The 20,081-nt window shown below is 53.7% G+C and overlaps 1 protein-coding gene across 3 annotated transcripts in view; it reads left to right on the forward strand.

The window, feature by feature from the left end:
• GNG2 (G protein subunit gamma 2) overlaps nt 1–3,085 on the forward strand; it is a 97,019-nt gene extending 93,934 nt beyond the window's left edge. For all 3 annotated transcript variants that reach the window (XM_014854236.3, XM_014854237.3, XM_014854235.3), the window contains one exon: nt 215–3,085. In XM_014854236.3, coding sequence (XP_014709722.1) covers nt 215–343 — 129 coding nt within the window. In that variant the 3' untranslated portion in view covers nt 344–3,085. The remainder of the gene's footprint in view (nt 1–214) is intronic.
• The last annotated feature ends 16,996 nt before the right edge of the window (nt 3,086–20,081 follow it).

Consider the following 20,081-nt stretch of genomic DNA (forward strand, 5'->3'; position numbering starts at 1 on the left):
CATCAGCTCCCTCCACTGCAGAAGAGGAGACAGAGGCATAAGGGGGTTAGTAAGCAAGTAAGCAGGAAGTGGGGAGCAAGGATCTGGACACGGGCAGGAAGTGGGGAGCAAGGATCTGGATACGGGCCGTTGGACACCCGAGCCTGGGCCCTGGCTGGCTGCACCTGCCTCCATGCCCCGTCTGAAGCTTCGGTGCTTTTCTCTTCCTTTCCAGGTGTCCAAGGCAGCTGCAGACCTGATGGCCTACTGCGAGGCGCATGCCAAGGAAGATCCCCTCCTGACCCCCGTTCCGGCTTCAGAGAACCCGTTTAGGGAGAAGAAGTTTTTCTGCGCTATCCTTTAAGTCCTCACTGGGGTGTGACGAGCGCAGGGCTCCCGGGACACTGGTGTAGAGTTTTTAGCCCAGTGGGCGCCTTTCTCGTCCACGGCATTTAGAGAGAGGGAGAAGAACCATCCTGGCAACTCCAGGCCTGCATGTTTAAGGAACCGGTCCCCTTTGTGAGAGTGAAAGCTGACCCGCGTCCCGAGTTAAGAGAGCTGGCGTCCGCAGAGCTGCCTGGAGGAGGGAACATGTAAAGATAAAATCCGTGTCGTTTCTTTTCTGCTATCCCTCCCCAAACCTTATGTTTCTGCTTCATATTTAAAAAATTAAAATTAAAGCAGACAGCTGTGCTGAGCTCAGATACGTGTGACCTTTTTGGGGTGAACCTCGCCTTTAGAGTTACCTGGATGAGCTGAGTCATCCACTGTGGCCGCGGCCCATTCAATGGCGTTGATGTTTAGTCCCTGTCTTTCTTTCCTTTCTCCTCCCCCGTTAGAATAGCACAGAGATAAGGCTGGACTCGCCTGGGGGACTGAACCCCAGGATGAGCACCCCAAGTGTCGAGCGAGATGTCCCCAAGCTCTGTCCTCGTGGGAACAGCAGAGCCAGCGCCAGCTGTCTGTGTCCTTGTCACTGTCCCTAACGTTTGTACAGTAGCTTTGACCCTGAAGTAAGAGTGAACCGTGTGTTGTGATGGTGCTTTCATATCCGTGTGACAATTTGGGTAATACTGCATGAAAATGTCCCTGTGTTACATCCATTCAGAGGTTTTGCTGTTTTACCATAAAGTTTGGAAAAGGAATGAGAGAGAAAAGAAGCTGGGGAGGAAAAGCCCAGTGTCTTGACCATTGAGATTCCTTCAGAGCCTTAGCAGTGCCAGAACACGTCCTCGTGACAGCGCGTCAGCGCCTCCTGACGTGTTTCCAGACTCCAGAGCACATGGTTCCATCCAGGATCGAGCAGCACAGGTTCCCAGCAGGAGAGCGAGGGTATACCACGAGCTGGGGTGCTTGTCAGAGCAGAGCAAGCTCCCTTCCCTGAATCGCACGACTTCGAGGTTGAAAGAACGCTCTCTATGCTCCTCTCGACAGGAAAGCGTGGCCCTCTTTTGCTCCAGTATAGGAGAAATCAGGCCGTGGCTCCCGAGAAGACCACTCTCAGGAGCCCGCGGTTCGCCTGCCGGCAGGGGTGGCCCCCAGCTCCACAGGCGGGCTCTGGCCCTGCCACTGAGGGGTCTTCATTCTTCACTCGCCACATTTTCAATAGAACCTTCTCTCGGTTTTTGTCCCACCTGTTTATCGGAGTCTCTCAGCCTTTGTTTGCGCCTTCCTTGCCGAGAGCTGTCTCCTCCTTGAGACGATGCTGGAGTGATTTTTCGTCACAGCTCCGGCCTCCATGAGTGACTGGAGGCCTGGAAGCCTTTATCCCTTTTTCTGTGTCATTCCAGGCAAAAGAGGGCTTCTCTTACACCTTGTTGGCTTTGAAACCCCAAAGGACCATTTCCAAACTAATTTTGTTCTCTTTCCATTCTCTTCCTCCTGTTAAAAAAAAAAAGGAATGGAGATGCAGGAAAAGAGAAGGTAGAAAGACTTAACGTGCCCAGGAAACAGGCTTGGTAAACATTCCCTCAGCTCCTTTTACGGGCACAACGGTAAAAGAATAAATACATCAAATTAAAGCTCCCGCCCGGGCGGAAAGAAGCGAGGGCCATGTGGTTGGAGAGATGTGTGGGTGCATCTCGTGCAGCCACACTTCTGCACCAGACACTGCAATTCTGTCAGTCAGCGGCCACTGACAAGGATTCAGAGGGAAACACCCTGGCAGAGTGTTTGTTAAGCTAGAATGTTGCACCACTGGCTTAGTGACCCTGTGGAATAAGCTACAACTGTGTCACGTTCTAAAAATGAGCCGAGATACGGTTGAACACGCGGTCACCTACAACAGCTGGGAGAGGAGCCCTCTTAGGTCTTTCTTTTTAAGACCTGATGATTTTCATAATCCCCACCAATTTCGTGTCCTACAGCATGGAATTATAACACCAGAGTCTTTATACGAGTTTTGGCTTCTGGTAGTTCTACTTGTTAAGGAGAAAAACGATCTTTTTATTACTTATACCTCTAAAGTTTTAATTCTTTCAGGAACTCAACAATCCTTTTTACCAGGATAACTAACGGAAAACTTAGCTTAATTATTCCCGGCCCTAATCTGTGTATTTAATGTATTGAATAGTAATGAAAATCTACCATGGAATTAGACAGTAACAATAACCCTCAGATTTAGGGGGAAAAAAATCTTGCATTGTCCTCAATATTGACTCTGATTTCTTTCTTTCTTTTTTCAACTTTAGACCAAGTACTATTTAATTTAAGTCAGAAATTGCAAACAAGTCCTTTGAAATGAGGCTCATTTTGCTGATAACATTTGAGGGAGATTGCTTACCAAAGAAGAGGGAAAACCATTTGTCCATGTCCTCATTTCCACAGAGGGAATTGCAAGACATTGAGCACACTGGTTCAGGGGGTTTTCTACTTTTTCTCTTTTTTAATATTGCCTTTAGCTGCTCCTGGCGATGCTGAATTATTACATACATTAATGTTTTCCCAGCCCCAAATTGTTCATTTTTCCTATATAAGATCTGTGGGCGTGTCTTTCAAAGAGAGGGAAGCACAGAAATGTTAAAGCAGGAAAACCTGAATGTGATGTGCACATTTTCATCCCACAAGGACAATGTGTTCGTTTTAATAAATGGAATTTTCAGATTCATTTCACGTGCAGTCGATTTTATTGCAAAGGCCTGTGGACAATCTCGCCCGTCGATTCCATGGTGAACTTGGGTGGTTAATAAGGATGATGACACATAACATGTTGGGTTGGGCAACAGGGATCCATGGATTTTCTTTGGGGTTTTGTTAGTAGAGATACCCTAAGGAAGGAAGACCTATGTGAGACTCTTGAAAAACCTTTGTCCCTAGGTCGCTACATCTCAGGCCCAGCGCTTGAGATGAGGATGGGGGAGGGGAGGAGTCAGGCTCCAGCCGCTGGACATGAGGACGGGGGAGCTGCACTTCGCTCTGAAGCACTGTGGGTGCACCACACTGGGATTCTTCCTTTACAAAAAATAAAAAGAGGACACAGATAGTGCTGTCCTCCACCAGCTGGTCATGATTAAAAGGGGCTACTGGAGGGGCCAGCCCCGGGCATAGTGGTTAAGTTTGTCCACTCCACTTTGTCAGCCCAGGGTTCACGGGTTCAGATCCTGGGCGTGGACATACACACTGCTCATCCAGCAGAGGAAGATTGGCAACACATGTTAGCTCAGGGCCAATCTTCCTCAGCAAAAAAAAAAAAGGGACTACTGGAGAAGATAAATGGTTAGAACTCTAGATTCAGCAGTTCCTCAGAGACATTCTGAATCAAGAAACTCTTCTGTCTGTCCCTCAGAATGTGCCACGGGCAGCAATCCTGTTCATAGAGAAGGAGGCACTGGACCTCCTGGGACTCATGCCTTAAACCTCCGAGGAAGGGGCCCCTGGAGCTTGTGCATTTGTCCACGTACATCTCTGTTCCTCAGACTGTGGTCCACGGGCCACCTGCTTCAGAATCTGCTGGGATGCACCAGCCCCCACCCCAGAACTACTGCAGTGGCACTGGAGTACATGCGCTCCGTTGCTTGCCGCCGCCCGAGGACCACTCATTTAAGCACTTACAACACGCGGCTTTCCACAACGCCACGGAAAGGCACAACCCGGCGTGAACACACTCGCTCTCAGCAGCAGCAGCGAGACGCGGCTGCCCAGGCGTGAGCGTCCCCCGTGGGCGAGGATGGAGCAGCTCCTGACCGAGACGCTGAGCAGGAGGTGGGGTTGACGCTGCTCCTGTTCTCTGAGTCCCGCGGGAGCACAGCCTCCGGCTCTGGCTCCTTAATGAGCTGGTTGCATTTTAGCCTCACGATGATGACGTGGGAATTGGAGCTGGGTCAGCTCCAATCCACAAACTGCAAATAACCTGCCAAGGGGACTCCCTTTCCCTTCGGTTCTGACCCAAATCTACCTCCTCTTCTCTTTAGCACCGGGAGGCACAGGCAGGATTTATTTTTATGAAGGGGGTCACGGGCTCCCGGCCTCTCCTCAGGAAGAGCGCCTGCCGTTTCTCCGCGTCCATCGGAGGAGAAGCTGGCAGCGGTGCACCCCCAAGGTGACAAGGATGGTGCCCGGTGACCTCGGTCCCCGCCACACACAGAGCGCGGAGTGTGAGCGACAGCGCGAGATGAGGCCCTGAGCCCCCCTGTGACCTTGCAGGTCCTTGAATCTCTTGGTGAGTCACAAATGGGACAGGAATCCCTGATTCTTTTGTTTACACAGTCGTCAAACCAATGGCATCAGGCAGGTTGGGGGCCCCGGGGAGAACGGAGGTCAGCAGTCCCTGGATGCAGCTCAGGCAACTTTGAGGGAGGCGACATTGAGACGGTCCCTTCTCACCCCCACTCATGTCCTGCCCTCCCTGCCCCACGGCCCCTGTCAGACTCTCGGTGCCTCGGGCCTGCCACACGGCTGCCACACGGCTGGCATGGGCCTCTACTCTCTGCTACCCACTCACCCTGCGTCCTCCTTAACCAATCCCAGCTGCCAGCTGAAGAGCCCAGAAACAGGTGCCGGCTGCCCGGGCTCAGCCGGATCCAGGTGCTCAGACATGTTGCCGGTGTCCCTCTCGTCCCAGGGCTGTGCTGTCCTGGGCCGGCTTACCCTCAGACAGACTCTTCCCAATGGCGTCAGCTGCAGGCTCACAGCTCAGCATGCAGCAGCCACAGGGAGGTGGCCACAGCTACAGCCCCATGCCCGGCTGTGTCTTTGCAGCACCTCCTAAGGCTCCTGCGGCTGGACCTGGTGCTGGTGCCCACCACCCCTGACCCGGCGCACAGGCGGGGTCACTGTGCCTCACAGGCCAGACAGTGTGCCCAGGAGAGCCAAGTGCTCGTGCTGGAAGAGGAGACACTGAAGGCTCAAGGAAGAACAATGGGAGCCAACCACCAGCCCTCCTTGAAGCACCCCCGGTCCCCACGCCCAGGAACCGAGCTCTCTGGCCCCCGGGCTGCCCCCGCCCCTATTCCCTCCACTGCTGTAGTCAGGCCTGGGGTCAAGCCCCCGCTGGCCGTGCCTCGTTTCATAAACTCCCTCTGGTTCCTCCTGGGAGCACAGCGTGCTCAGTCCCAGCTCTACATCTTTGCCGTTGCTGAATCCTCCAGTACCAAAATCACGCTCCTTTCTCACATTCCATCTGAGTCCCATGCTGTCTGCGAAGGACTTCAGGGAACACTTCTCTCTCAATTCCTGGTGTCTCGTCTTTAGTCCTTGACAGCGTTTGAGATGGTGCTGGGCAGACGCCATGGGCCCACCTCCACGGAACCGGTGTTTCAGAGGAGGAGGTGCAGTAATGGTCAACGCCAGCCCGATGAGCCGCCCTAGGACACGGACGCTGGGGGAGGAGGGCAGGCGTGCTTCGCCAGCCAGGGGAGGTGGCACCGGCATTGATGCTCACCGTATGAGATCTAGTCTCGGGGCAAACGGAATCTCCTAGGGAGAGAGAACTCCAGCTGAACCCGCCTCTTTAACCCTCCTTGGTGCCCAGCATAGCCTGGGGGAGCACAGCCAGTGCTCGGCAGTGACTGCCGGTGGACAGGCACAGGACAAAGGCCTGCAGAGAGGTGGGCCCGGCAGAGGCACAGGAGAAAGAGCTGGTCTGCGACCTTGCCAGAGGCGCTGCCCTAAGAATGGCCAGCAGCGGGCTCCGTGCACGGAACGTGGGCCACGCTGCACAGAGTGCGGCCTCCCCTCCCCGACTGGCACCAGCTCCGGCCCCGCGACTTCACCCTCTCCAGCCAGCAGCCCCGTGGCCACGATGACACCATCGCCGTGCAGCCTGAAACTGAGATCTGTGGCCCCACGGGCCCAGGGGCAGATGCTATACATGTGGCCCCAAGGGTCTGTCGCCCCCAGGAAAGGACCCCCGCCCACTCTCCCCCAGGAACACAGCTCGTACTTACCCTCCACTGTGTCTACTTAAATTCAGGTGTAAATCAACTAGACTCGAATAAAATTAAAAATTCAGTCCCTCAGCCACACCAGCCGTATTTCAAGTGCCCAGTGGCCACGTGCAGCCAGTGTCTACTGCAGTGGACAGCAGAGACCAGACAGACCACGGCGACAGGCAGTTCAACCCGTCAGGGCTGCTCCAGAGCGATGTGAGCAACATTTTCACACCCCACGAAACTGACCAAATGCGTCTTCCCTCTGTGCCCGAACACGCACACACACGCATGTGCAGATACACACAGACACACACGGGAGAAAGGTAAGGTTCCGTGACAGTCTGTAACAATCACCACGGTTGGCCGCAGTCATGGTCAGTCGCACAGGCTGTGAACGGAGAGAGGCCATGGATTAGGCGCCATTCCTGGAGCCCTGGGAGCCATAAACGTACACCTGTCTCTCACTCAGGAAAATGCAGAGATGATAATTGTGGTGATGATGACAATAGTAATAAGACGGCGGCAGCAGCAACAATCCAGTGAACTCTTATCAAGCACTCAAGTGTGCGCCAGGCACAATAGCAAACGTTCTGAAGACATCGCTTCATGGAGTTCTCACAACAACTCTGTGACACAGAGACTGCTTCCCTCCCACCACAGAACCTTCTATGCCTCGTGTCACATCCGTGACCCACTTCTGATTCCAGCTGCAGCTGAGGTGGAGACGTCTGCAGGCCCATCCTGCCAGGAGAAACAATGCCCTGGGGCGTCCCCGCCCTGAGGGATGAGCGCCTGCATGAACCCTCAGGCCCCGCCCCTGGGAGGGTGATTCTGGGCGCAGTTTATGGGGTTTCTCAGAGGGTCCCTGGCAGGACTGAGCCCCAACCGTCCAGACGAGTGATCAGCTCAAGAACACACCACACGGGTTTTCCTCTTTGTCTGTCTCACTTTCTTTCTTCCCACGTCTCGTCTCTGCTTTCCTGGAGCACCCTCGCCGCCAGCCCCAGCAGACTCCCTGCACCCACGCCCTTGACTCAGGCTCTGCTCTGGGGGGGGCCTCAAGCTAACTCACCCCATTGTGCAGATGAGGAACTGGAGACGGAGGAAGCTGACATTCCCCCAGCTTCCCGTTGCTGGCAAGCAGGAGATCGAGGGTGGGGACTAGATCTGTCTTGATTCCAAAGATTTTCCTCGTAACTGCTCTCTCTCTCATGGTGTGAGCTGGAACGTGAGGGCGTCAGAGGGAGGCCATAAGGAAGGTTCTGAGTCTGATCCTGTTTGAGGAACAAGTAGATGGTTTGTAAACTTGGAACCTCTGAGTCTCTTCTCTGCACTGAAGATGTCCGTGAGCCCCTCCTTGTCTCACGTTTCCTTTGCTGCAGTCATTTGGTTCCTGGAAGGGTCTGCCCTGCACAGAGATTTTCCTGCTGTGAAGGAGCCCAGGGAAGGGACCAGGAGGGCGATTCTGACAGGGAATGCCTACAGTGTTTATTTCTTCAGGAACGGAAAATCCCGCCCTTTTCCAACTACTGTTCTAGCAACTTCTTCCCTTAACCTCTGAGCCGAGCGACCCTCCAAGGGTCAGGAGAGGGTCTGAGAGGCAGTGGATGTTTCCAGGGCCTTCAGCTAAGAAACGAGCAGAGCAGGAAAGAATCTCAAAGACCTCTGCAAGTGCAGTTTCGAGGTCTCACCAGAGTGTCTCTGGGAAGAGACAAGCCTGGCTCACTCCCTCTGCTGGCCCCAGCGGCCCTTCCTGGTGGTCCCCCTTGCCCACCAACCCTAACCCTGACCCTGACCCTGACCCTAACCACCCCCCCCCCCCCGCCATCCCGGCTCCAGGAACAGGCACCCGCTGGGTGTGCATCACGATGCCGCTCAGAGCCGCTGCCCTTGCAGACGCACAGCAAGGAAAAGCTCTTGTTGGTGTTGCTGCCCAGCGGGTTCCACCTCTTCCCGGACCCTGAAATGGACCAGCTGCGGCGGCAGCAGCACCAGATCCTAACCACCAGACCAGCAGGGCCAGCCGCGGAACAGCCTCCTGTCCCAGAGCGCATGCAAGAGCAAACCGTCACTCTGACGTGCTGGTGCCTCGGGTACTCAGAAACCGCCACTCCCATCTGCAGGTGCACCTGTTCGCTGGACGACAGCAGTTCTCAGAGGCCCCTGAGATGTCCCGGGGTCTGCTAGGTGAAAACTGCTGTCATAATCATACTGTAATATTTGCCTTCTACCCTCGTTCTTCACGAGTGCACAGCGGGCTTTAGAGGCCTCGTGACACTGATGTCATAGCAGATTCCACACAAACGCACAAAGGAGAATCCAGCAGGCTTCCATTAAGCCAATCGTTTAAAAAATGGCAAAAATGTGAAAGAATGCTGCTCTTCTCGCTCAATTTTTTTGTTCTGGAAAATTTAGTTACATTTCATAAAAATGTCATTTATGTTAACATGTAGTGAATTTGTTATTGTTACTTTCAATGAATTAATAAATGTATATATTCTTTAAAATTCTGTCCATTTCTAATATAAGTAGCAGTAGATGTGCCCCACACAAACCAAAACTTGAATAATTTGAGGGAGTTCTCAGTAACGTGGAAAGTGGAAAGGGGTCCTCAGACCATAGAATTTGGGATCTGCTGCCTTACAGACAGTTTTCTAGTCTGACCCCCATTTTGCAGACGGGAACACGTAAGTGTCGTTCAAAACCTCACAGCTGTTTAGTAAGAGTCACGCGCAGAACACGAGTGGACAGAAGACGATCTGAAAGCGCAGGACACAATGTTTTAGGTTGTCCCGAGGATGCCGTTCAAACGTGTTCTAGGAGAACACTCCTGAATTCAATTTCACAATTAAACAGGCTGTTAAGAGAGAATTCCCCACAAAAAGGTAGAATCCTGCCCCTCACACGGGTGTAAAATGAACGCACGTCCAAGGCTCTGTTTAACTCACTGTTAACAAGGAAACCAGGCAGATGTCACAACTGACACAAAGCAGACTTCAAGGAGCCGAGACGCTCACGACTCAGGAACACTGAAAGGAATCCGCAGCGGGTGCGAAACTGGCTTCTTTCCCGCAGAGGAGGGGGGCCAATGAACCCCGCCCTGCAGAACTCAGCTCTGCATTGGAGGACAGCAGGAACGACCCTGCAACTCACAGAATAAAAACACAGCTCGGTGGAGGTGAAGGCCCAGAGCCCCCAGAGTCAGAACCAGACGCCTTGAGGAGGGGGCTCTGAGGATGCGCAGCTTTCCCTTCAAGAACAGTTTTCCCTACCATTGAGGTCCCACCAGGTCCCAGGCACCACGCTCAGCGGAGTGAACCAGAAAAACGGCAGCTGGTGTGTCTCCTGCTCTCAGGGATCTTACAGTCCGTTCCTATTTCCATACGCTGTGGACCGAATGCTTGTGTCCCCAGAATTCACTGTTGAAATCCTAACCCCCCAGTGGGATGGTGCTTAGAGGCGGGGCCTCTGGGGGTGGTTAGGTCGTGAGGGTGGAGCCCTCCTGGACAGGACCAGCGCTTTTATGAAAGAGACTCCAGAGAGCGTCCTCACCCCCTCCACCGTGGGGGGACCCCGCGAGAAGACAGCTGCCTGTGGACCAGGAAGCAGCCACTCCCCAGACACCACATCTGCCCGAAGCTTGACCTTGAACTCCCAGCCTCCAGAAAGGTGAGAAATAAATGTCTGTTGTTTATGATCCCCCCAGCCTGTGGTGCTCAGCCAAACGGACTGCTATGTCCTATGGTAGAGCAGCCCGAATGGACGAAGACCCCAGAGAGGCTGTTACTACAGCCGGAGCGAGCCCTGGTTCTCAGGTGTAGACCTTGTGTCTCTCAGGCTCATCTCATTATCTGGGTCACAAAGCCCAGCCACTTAGTGCCTACTGTGTTTGCAGTCCTTGACCTCCGCCCTGAGCCTCGTCAGGCGGATGACTGACCCCACATCTCACAGAGGAAGGAAGAGATGCGGAAGAAGCGAAGTCACAGACTTCTGCTGGGTCACACCTGGCACGTCTGGTTCCGCTTTCCGTCTCTGGTCCAGTGAAGCATTTCTGGCAACACCTGCACTTCACAGTCAATATTCACACCAGAAAGAGCACCGTTAATGCTGACCTTTGAGAATCACAGGTCCTTATTAACACCCGAGCTCAGTCCAGAGCCGTCTACAGCTCTCTGCTCTCTCTGCTCAGTAACAGACGTGGCAGGGCCTCAAACAGACTTTTGGTTCCTTCACGTTTCTTGAGCAGGAGCTGGCAGACCACAGGCCATATCTGGCTGGTTTTTGCATAGCCTACCAGCTAAAAATGGTTTTTACATTTTTAAATGGTTGAAAAATCTCAAAAGAAGAATGATATTTTGTGACCCATGAAAATAATGTGAAATTCAAATTTCAGGGTCCATAAATGGTTTCATTAGAACACAGCCATGCCCATTAGCTTTGTATTTTCTGTGCCTGCTTTCAGGCTACAAGAGCAGATTTGAGAAGCTCTGACAGAAACTGTATGGCCTGCAAAAGTGAAAATATCTGTCATTACCAGAAAAAGTGGTCATCTCCCGGCTTAGAGTGACTTTCTACTTGAACCTTGAGAATCACTTCTCAGGAACCCCGGAGGCAGCAGCTGTGAGGGCTCGAGCTCCACATGACTAACATGCAGCCGGTTTCAGAATTATTGGGGAAAACTGTGCTCGCCGGAGCCTTGGTGAAAAGGAAACCACCCAGAGGCTCAAATCCCGCCCAAGCGGACTCTGGGGAGGGTCTCGCCGGCTCCCGCGGTCAGCACCTGCCCCTCCGTGGCGGTTCTGTTGACGTCCTGTGGAAACTCCGCTTGCATTTACCACTAGTGACGATAATTAAAATGAAACGGGGCCTTGACCGGAGGAAGCTTCCAGATAATTCTTCTTTCTCAGGAGCACCCTCTGCCGGCCAGTCCTCAGAAAGCACCACTTGGTCAGCTCACATCTGCAGACGGGCTTTGCTGCCAAAGAAGCCAAAGGCGGATTCTGGTCCAGAGACAAGCGCAGGCTGGTATGGTCCCCACGCCCGGCCCAGGTTTTCACAGTACACGGGCATCAACACCCGAAGATACAGGACCTCCTCATGGTGGAACCTGGTCAGAGAACAAAAAGCCCTTGGGTGCAGACTAGCAACCCCGGGCTGGGTGGAGAGGTCTTGTTGAGTGGCGGCTCCGAAACCACCTGCTCCCAGGGCAGAGCCGACGTATTGATTGTCACCAAGAGGAGTCCCATGGTGCCTCCAGTGGGGCTGGGGGGCTGTTCTACCAGCATCCAAGGTCTGGCTTAGGAAGACCTTTTCCTGTTGGGGTAGGGAGGCCTGCCTGGGACTGGGCGAGGGTTACGGTGAAACAGTGTGGGACTGGTGGACACAGCGAGTAAGGCAAGTCCAGGAATGTGCACTGTCTGCTGATGGCTTGATGAAACCTTCCGGAAATTTCTACAATGAAAGAAAGGTTTGCAACTTTGCTTTTGCCAAGAGTCTCTGGACTAGTAAAGTTATGCTAGTGAAGGGGACGGACTAGTAAGGATGCGTTAACTAGACAGTGAGCCGTGGGGGGTTGGTGACAGGTGGCTGGGGTTCCCGGCTTCTCAGTGGTTGTTGATGTCTGAGGCCCAGTGTGGATGGATGGATGAGGGCAGAGCGGTGCCCCGTGACTTGTGTCTCAGGTCCTCCTCCCCCCGGCTTCCACGTGTGCTAGGGGTGAACGGGGAGGGGGGGGTTATTCCTCTTCACGTTTGGGGGCTATGAGTAGCCTGCGAAGGAAACCAGAATACTCACCCCAAATTTGTATGCCTCTTTGATGTAAACGTTATTTTGAGCTGAAGGCAATAAGGAGCAGTAAGTGCAGAAAAAGCTCCCCCTTTCTGCCCAAAGGCAGGAAATGAATTCTCCTCTTACTGGAGACAGACCTACCAGCCCAGAGAGGCCCAGACGACTCTGTGCACAAAGCGTGGTAGCCTCACCTGTCCTCCTACTCAGGAAGAGGGCTCCCTAGCATTAGGGGGCCGCCCCAGCCCACCCCATGCCTCGTCAGTTCTTCATAGATTTTCGTTTCTTTGTCTAAAAGTATCAAAGCTCCTGCTATGGTCACTTCTTCAACCTCTTGCGGAGACACCTGTGTACAGGCAAAAACTCAAAAGAGTCGTATGCTTTTCTCCTTTGTCAGTGCACTTTTCAGAACCAGCCAGGGACCCTCAGAGGGTCGAGGGGAATTTTCCTCCCCTACATCTGCCAGGAAAAGGGTTGATCTCCGCAGGCTGCTGTGGTGCTGGTTTGACAGCAGCATCCGCCCCAGGCCCAGGAGCATGAGCGACGGCCCCATCCACTGTCGGAGGGAGGAGCCCTCATGCACGGGCACCAAGGACGGCACTGGGCTTGGTTAGATGTGGGGAAAGTCAGGGAGACCCGCACAGTTGACATCAGAGCTGGGATTCAAGGGGTGACGAGAACTCACCCAACTGGGCAGGAGGGGCGGCCAGGAGCCCGCCAAGCCCTGTCAGGAGAGCTCCCAGCCTCCGCGTGCTTTGGGAAGGTGCAGGAGAGGAAGTTTGCGGCCGGGTACTCATCTGGAGGTGGTAGGCGGCCCCTGCAAAAGTCCTAGCCTCGGGCTGGACGGGCTAATGATTTGATCTGCCGTTTAGAATTCCGCCGCAGCTGCAGAGCGGCAGGTGGGTGCAGGAAGGACTAGCCAGCTGGGAAGCTGTTGTTGCAGCCATAGGGCAGGGCCCACATAAGAAAGCGGCTTCGAGGACCGAGGGGGCAGAATCCGTGCACCTTGGCTACCCCTGAACGTCGGCAGGAGGAGGAGGGGCTTCCTGGCTTGGATGCTGCGGTGGATGCTGTTCAGTTAGCTGAGGGGGCAAATGCCAGAGAACAAGAGGGTTCAGTGTGGAAATAGTGGAAATACGTCCCCCCAAACACCCCCCTTTGGCATGAGGATTAGTTTGAGAAGCTGCAGACACAGGGGAAGCTCTGAAACCAGCGGAAGTTACCCGTCTGTAAGGGAGGAGCTCTCCCTCGGCCAGGGGCCTCCCTCCACACAGGTGAGAGGAGGCGTCGTCCACACCTCGGGCCTCTCATTCTAAGGCGCCGGCAGACTCAGGTCTGCACAAGAGCCTCCCTCTCCTGACTTTTCCCGTCACTTCCCCTCGACCGCCCCCCCACCCCGCCCTTTTCTGTCTTTTGCTGAAGATGGTCTTCCAGCCTGAGTCCTGAGCTCCTCCCGGAGAGTCCACATCTTCCCTTCGCGTCTCCCAGGTGCACGAAGTCACCTGTTAACTAACGTGGGCTTGCTTTCCTCTTGTTGATCTGTCTTTTGTAAGAGGGGCTCCAGCTGAGAAATTAGAAGGGTGGAGGAAAAATTTTTTGTTCCCCCATCAAAGCGGTGCGTCCCGCTTGGGATGTGCTGGCTGTGAGCGCAGAGCACGTGGCTAGCCTGGGGAGAGATGCGCGACTGAACGAGTGGGTTAGGCTTCATGAGAAGGTGTGAAATAGCTGGAGTCCCCGAAGGAGAGAGTGTGCACGGAGCACAGGGGTGGAGGGCCCTGAGGAAGTGCGGTCCCCACATGGCGCCCACGGCACAGCGGACCCAGGGGCCTCCAAGTCCAGTGCGTCTCCATCAGGGACAGCGTTCTCTCCAGGGGACCAGAGATCGACCTGGAGCGTGTGGGGGCGTCTGCCCGGCACACAGAGCCGTGGACCACAGAGAGGACTGTGCTCAGAGAAAAGGAGGAAGAGAGCTTCCCACCTCCAGGGACAGAGCAGGGAATTAGTTTTTATGGAACAGAGGATTTGACCTATTTCTTCCTCTGAATTTAATCAACTCACTGCCTGAAAGGTTGGGAAACAGTAGATGTGGGAGGAATTGTCCCACTGAAGGCGTTTCTGCAGGGGTACAGCCCTGCGAACTGCAGCAAAAGCAGGCGTGTCGACTTAAATAAAAATATTGAGAAAACAGCAGTGCAGGTAAAGTGTGAGTGCAGGAGAGTCAGAATGGCTGATCTTCAGTGAGTGTGGGGATGAAAAGGAAGCGACCTCACCTTTAGACTTACTGTGTGGTAGGGGTCAGGGCGGATGCTCAAAATTAGCAACCACAGGGGCAGGAACACTGCCCAGTCAGAACAGCTGCAGCCCAGAGCAGAACAGCGCTGGGTGGGGCTGGGGGCAGGGTCCTGTGGACAGCCCAGGAAACCACAGGGAAGAGCGGCTGTCCTCCAAGATCAGGAGCGAGTCTGTGCCTCGAACCCTCGCCCTGCGGAGATGAGAGCAGCTCGAGGTGCCCGGGACACTCTCATGGGAAGCAGGATGCACCTGTGCTCACCCTGGGCCCTCCGCCATCAGGAAACAGGGGGGCTCCTCCTGTTGTCCACGGCCTCCACCGGGCCCTCCATCCTCCCCTGAGGGCGGCCCAGTCTCCCCGGGGACGTGGCCCCCAAATATATGTACACACAGCTCTGCCTTAGACGTTTTTGGTTGTACTTCTTCAACAGATCTTTCTAGAGCGCTACTCTGTGCCCCGACGCTGAGCTGGATCCTGGGGACACAAAAGCAGTAAGACCCAGACCCCCGCCCCAGGAGTTCACCATCTAGTGGAGGGATGGACAAGAAATGACGGTGTGGAGCAGTGATGCAGGGAGGGAAGCTGCCCACGTGGAGGGACGCCGAACCCCACCACATAGATGTACACATGAATAACATGCATATGTGTGTACACACACGTCATGCGTGTATATGTGATGCACGTGGACTCATCTATACACGTGTACACCTGTATGTGCACGTATGATACACGGATTTAACGTTAATCTTCACAAGCCTGCCAGGCAAGCACGATTATTATTCTCCTTTATCAGATCAGAAACTGAGGCACAGAAAGCTTTCCTAACTTCCAGGACACACAGCCAGCCAGTGGCAGAGCCGGGGTTTGAGCCCAGGCCATACGGTTTCAGAACTCAGGTTCTTATCCACTTTGCCATCCAGGACGGACGAGCTGAGGTGGGAAGGAGTGTGGAGAGGCGTCAGAGGTGGACGGCCTCAGACACACGCTGAGGATGCGACTTCACCCCCAAGGCGGCCAACTTGAAGGGCTTCAAGCAGAGGAGAGACGATTCTTTACTCAGTCATTGGTTGCACGTGTTTATTAAGTGCCAACAACACACTGGGTCCCACACACTGGGCCCTGGGATGAGAGGGGACAGGGTGGAATCGGGCCCTGCTGTCAGTGAGCTTGTCTTTGGCAGTGGAAATACTGACGAAAGGAACGATTGATCGAAACCATTGATTAACTCCAGACCGTGGCGGTAAGTAATGGAGGGCCGAGCAGGCTCTGATGAAAGCGTGTGACCAGGGCCCAGCCTGTTTGGGGGGTCAGGGGCCGCCTTCTGAGAGGCGGCCTCAGGGCTGGGTGGACATGACCCAGGCAGAGGGCAGCGAGGAGCAGAGGTCAGAGGGAGTTCCGGGCAGAGAGAACGGGGCAGCATGACTGGTCACAGTGAGGAACTGGAGCTGGCACACGGAAGTCAGAGATTTGGGAATAGGAAAGTCAAAGAAAGAGCAAGCTTTATTCTTGGAAATGCTAAGTTGAGGTGCCAAGAGGACACACACCTGGAAATGTCCTGTGGGCACTGAGTACAAAGACTGGACAAGGATCTGGGCTTCAGGAGGGCGGCCAGCCCCGAGGGGACAGGGTGAGCATCTGCAAACTTGTGCAATTACAGCCACAGGAATGAAGGAGGTTGCCAGGGGCTGTGTGACTGTGGAGGGAAAATGGCTGTGAGTGGTTCCCGAGATAGACCTGGGGGCAAATACTCGAAATCTTGGGGCATCAGCTGTAAACCACCAGCTGTGTGGGGGACTTCCTCCCTCCCACCCAAACCCCCACGTCTTGGCTGAATCCCAAACACACAGGCTCACAAACAGACTCTTCGATTGATTTCCAGGTGAGGCTATGTATGCAGTTCGTGTGTGTGTTAAAAGTGTAATTTGGTGTATATTAAACACTTAATTAGACTGCAATGTTGACAAGGCTTGGTGTTCCTTGATTTTAAAAATTAACCTAAAGCTTCAAAAACTGGAAAGAATCTGAGCTCCCTCAGCTGCAGGGAGGCCTGAATGGGGGTCAAGACTTTCCAGCACCCTCAGTCTCCCTCCCAGCACTGCTCCCTTCGTTGCTCCAGGTCCTTTCCAAGAACAGTCTCCCACTCCGGGGGAGCTCCCCCAGCAGCCCCTAACGACACACCTTCATTCTCAGGGGGCCCTCCCGTGCCCCCTTTTTAAGCCAGAATCAGGAATTACTGAGTCTTGGGTGAAAGTGTACCAGGTGCAAGACCTTGTGGATCCTGATTCCAGGGTTTTTCTTGTGCTTCTTCAAGGAGCCCCAGCGTTCATTCAAATTCAGGGAAGATATTCAGACTAAGTTTTATTTGGCAACAATAAGTCGATCTGTGGTTTTCTTGTGTTAATCAGATTTTTCTGTGATTATATTATAGAGCTCAAGATTTTTTGGTTTTGTTTTTTAACTGCAATATAACTGATGTGTGACTCTGTGTGAGTTGATGGTGCACACGCCTTGGTTTGATGCTGTCTATTTTGCAGTACGATTCACTCACACCTCCATTGCGTCACGTGACCATCATTTCTCTTTCGTAGTGAGAACAATTAAGATCTAGTCTCCCGGCAGCTTTGACGTTTATGACTCAGTATTGTTGTCTTTAATCACTGTGCTGTCATTGGATCCCAGAACTCACTCGTCTACTAGTTGCAAGTTTGAGCCTCAGACAACATCGCCCCCAGGAACACCATCCTCCCCTCTGTTTTCATGAGTTTGGCTTTTTCAGATTCTGCATATAAATGAGATCACACAGCATCTGTCTGTCTCTGTCTGACTCACCTCGCTTTTAGGGCTAAATCTGTGAGAGCCTAGGAGAGTGAAGCGGAGAACAGGGAGCAAGTTTTGCTCCCATCTCTGCCGCTGATGCCGGTGACCAGCCCTGTGGCTTCGCTGCTTTCTTCTATCGACATCCTTACTCCGAAACTGTGTGTTGAGAGCTCACCATGCACAGGCTTTGTGTCAGCACCGTGGGAAAGAAGGTTCTTGAGCCCCGGAAGTTTGATATGGGGGGGGGGCGGCTGGAGGACACAAGCACACCGTGGTTGTAGCACTGGCCAAGAGGGTGACAGTGGAGTGCCCTCCAAGGGGGTCACAGAGCAGGAAAGATGCCTCCCGGCACAGGGGGCCTTTGAAGGGCCGTGAAGGGTGGGGATGGCTTTGCAAGATGAGCCTGACAAGGGGGAGGGAAGGAAGGAGGGTGGGCAGCCGTGGGCACAGCATTCCTGGTGGAGGGAACAGCATAAGCAAAAGCACAGAGGCAGAGCAGTCTGGGAATTGTTCAGGCCATGCTTACCCTGTTATTGATCCACAATGCATGAAGTACAGAAACCGAAAGTACGCATTTAAAAACTTACACAGAAACTTGACAGAGTAATTTTATTTCTGTTCAAACTAAGAATAAGTGGAGCTTGTATAGTGTGTATCTTTTTAATTTCATTTTCTGGTGTTACATTTTTATCGTATTTTACAGAAGTATTGGTCTGTGGTCAATGGGAAAATTTTAAACTGATCCTTGTCACAGACAGTCCGAGGGGTGCCGGGGCCCAGGGGATGCCTGGTCTCTGGCTCCACACACAGTAAGGTGCGAGCAGACCTGGAAACAGTGAGCTCAAAGTGGCACATTGAGCCATATTGCGGGGACATAGTTTTGAGGTGATATAAGACTATTTGTGGGCTCAGAGAAATAGGAGGAGGATCCAAAATATGTGAAATCTTCTGATTTATGCGTTGGCTCTAATTTTTATTTCTTTTTACTAGTTAGTATGGATCAAAGCAGACATGTTTGAGGGCCACCTGTGGGGCTCCAGTTGGCAGTCTTTGATGCAGGCACAGGGGCTGAGTCGCTCAGTGTCACAAGCTGCGGCAGAGGGTCAGGCTGTGGTCCCCGGGCCCCAGAGGCCCTGGGGATGGAGGTCTTGTCGCCGAGATGGCACAGAGCAGTGAAACGTCGTGAACAAACTGAGTGAGGCACAGCACAGAGCTGGAGACCTGGGGACATGGGGCCGGCATGGCAGTGACTCATGCACCAGCCACCAAAGACTGGACAGAAACGAGAACATGCAGCTGGTCAGCGAGGACACCGAGCTGCCCCGGCCACCCACTCCTTGGCACTGCAGAAGCTCCCCAAATTTCGGTGCAACCCCTAGAAAGAGGTCATAATGGGCTCAGAAACCATAAATTGTGGTTTGTCTCCTGCCGTGTGTGGGGGAGGTCCAGGCAGCAGTTGGGCTCATGTCTGGGTCTGCCGTCTTGCTTCCCCCAGCATCGCTCGGAATGGACTTCACTTCCCAGGCGTGCCCTCGAGGGGCCCCGTCATCAGAGCAGATCGATACTTTTCTTGAAAACCAAATTCCAAATACTTCCTGACTGTGAGGAAAGAGTGTGAAAACGGCAGTAGTCTCAGAGATGCGCGCTGCTGAGCTCTGAGGCCTACAGTAGCCGGAAAGTTGGGTTTGTTGGGGAAATAGCTCAAACCCTCATTAAGAATCTAAATTATTTATTCCTGCACAGTCATTAGCGGGACCACGAGGTCAGGTCTCCAGGTCCAGCAGTGCCACCAGGAGGCTATTGATTACAGCTGGAGAGGAAGGGACAAGAGACGGCTTGTCTTCGGCCCTGGCTAACACTGTGCCCGGCCCCAAGCATCGGGGACGGAACACCCAGTCCTGGGAGGCGGCTGCTGCCTTCGTCTGCAAGGCTGGAGTAGGAAGGCCCAGCAGGCAGGAAAAATAAGGAGAAACAAAGTGTTCGGTGGTGGTAAGTGTAAAGAGCAAAATTTTTCCTCCTTATTATGAGACCCCAACGCAGTCGCACATTCACAGTATTCTCCAGGGAGCTCTGTAAAAGGAAACGCGTGTGTGAAACTGCGTCCCCTGAGCCTGGAGAGGACCTGGGACCAGCACCTCGCTGGAAAACAGGAAGATCTGTTTGAATCAAGAGTCACAGTGCGGAGCCGGGCTGGTGTCCCGATTGAGCAACTGTGCATCCATCTCAGGCGCTCTCAGCCTCAGAGTCTCTCCATCCTAGCGGCTCTCCAGCTCTTCCGCAATGCCAGTGACAAACGGGGGCGTGAGGCGAGGCGTCCGCAGGACGACGCCCAGTGACCCACAGGGATGACTGAAAAGAGACAAGGGCAATTGGCAGCCGTGCACCCTCGTGGACCTCAGAATATGCAGATGGTGTGCACGGCTCTGACCGTCACCGTGACTGCTCGCCTTCCCGATGCTCGGCCTCCACCTCCCAGCTCCTCCCCCTGCACCAGCTGCACCTGTTCCCCACGGCAGCCAGGAGCATCTTAGATCCAAGCCACGGCTCGTCGCCTCTGTTACAACCTTCCAGGGCTCTCTCTTGCACTTGCAATAAAACCCAGGCTTCTTGCCACAGCCTGTGAGGTCTGCTGACGTGTCACAGATGAACAAAGCTGGACGCCAGCTACAACAGTGAGGACACATTTTAATCAGCTATAACTTTTGCTATAGGAAAGAGTCCATCGTGAACTGAACTGATCCCAGATTTGTAGAGGCGAATGAGGGAGTCAGGAGCGGGGCAGAGGGCCCACCGCAGTCAGGGTGGGAAAAATTACCGGGGGCCAGTCAGTGTAGATGCAATTG

This window comes from Equus asinus, chromosome 2 (genome assembly GCF_041296235.1).
Source record: "Equus asinus isolate D_3611 breed Donkey chromosome 2, EquAss-T2T_v2, whole genome shotgun sequence".
In the NCBI taxonomy this organism is placed as follows: Eukaryota; Metazoa; Chordata; class Mammalia; order Perissodactyla; family Equidae; genus Equus; species Equus asinus.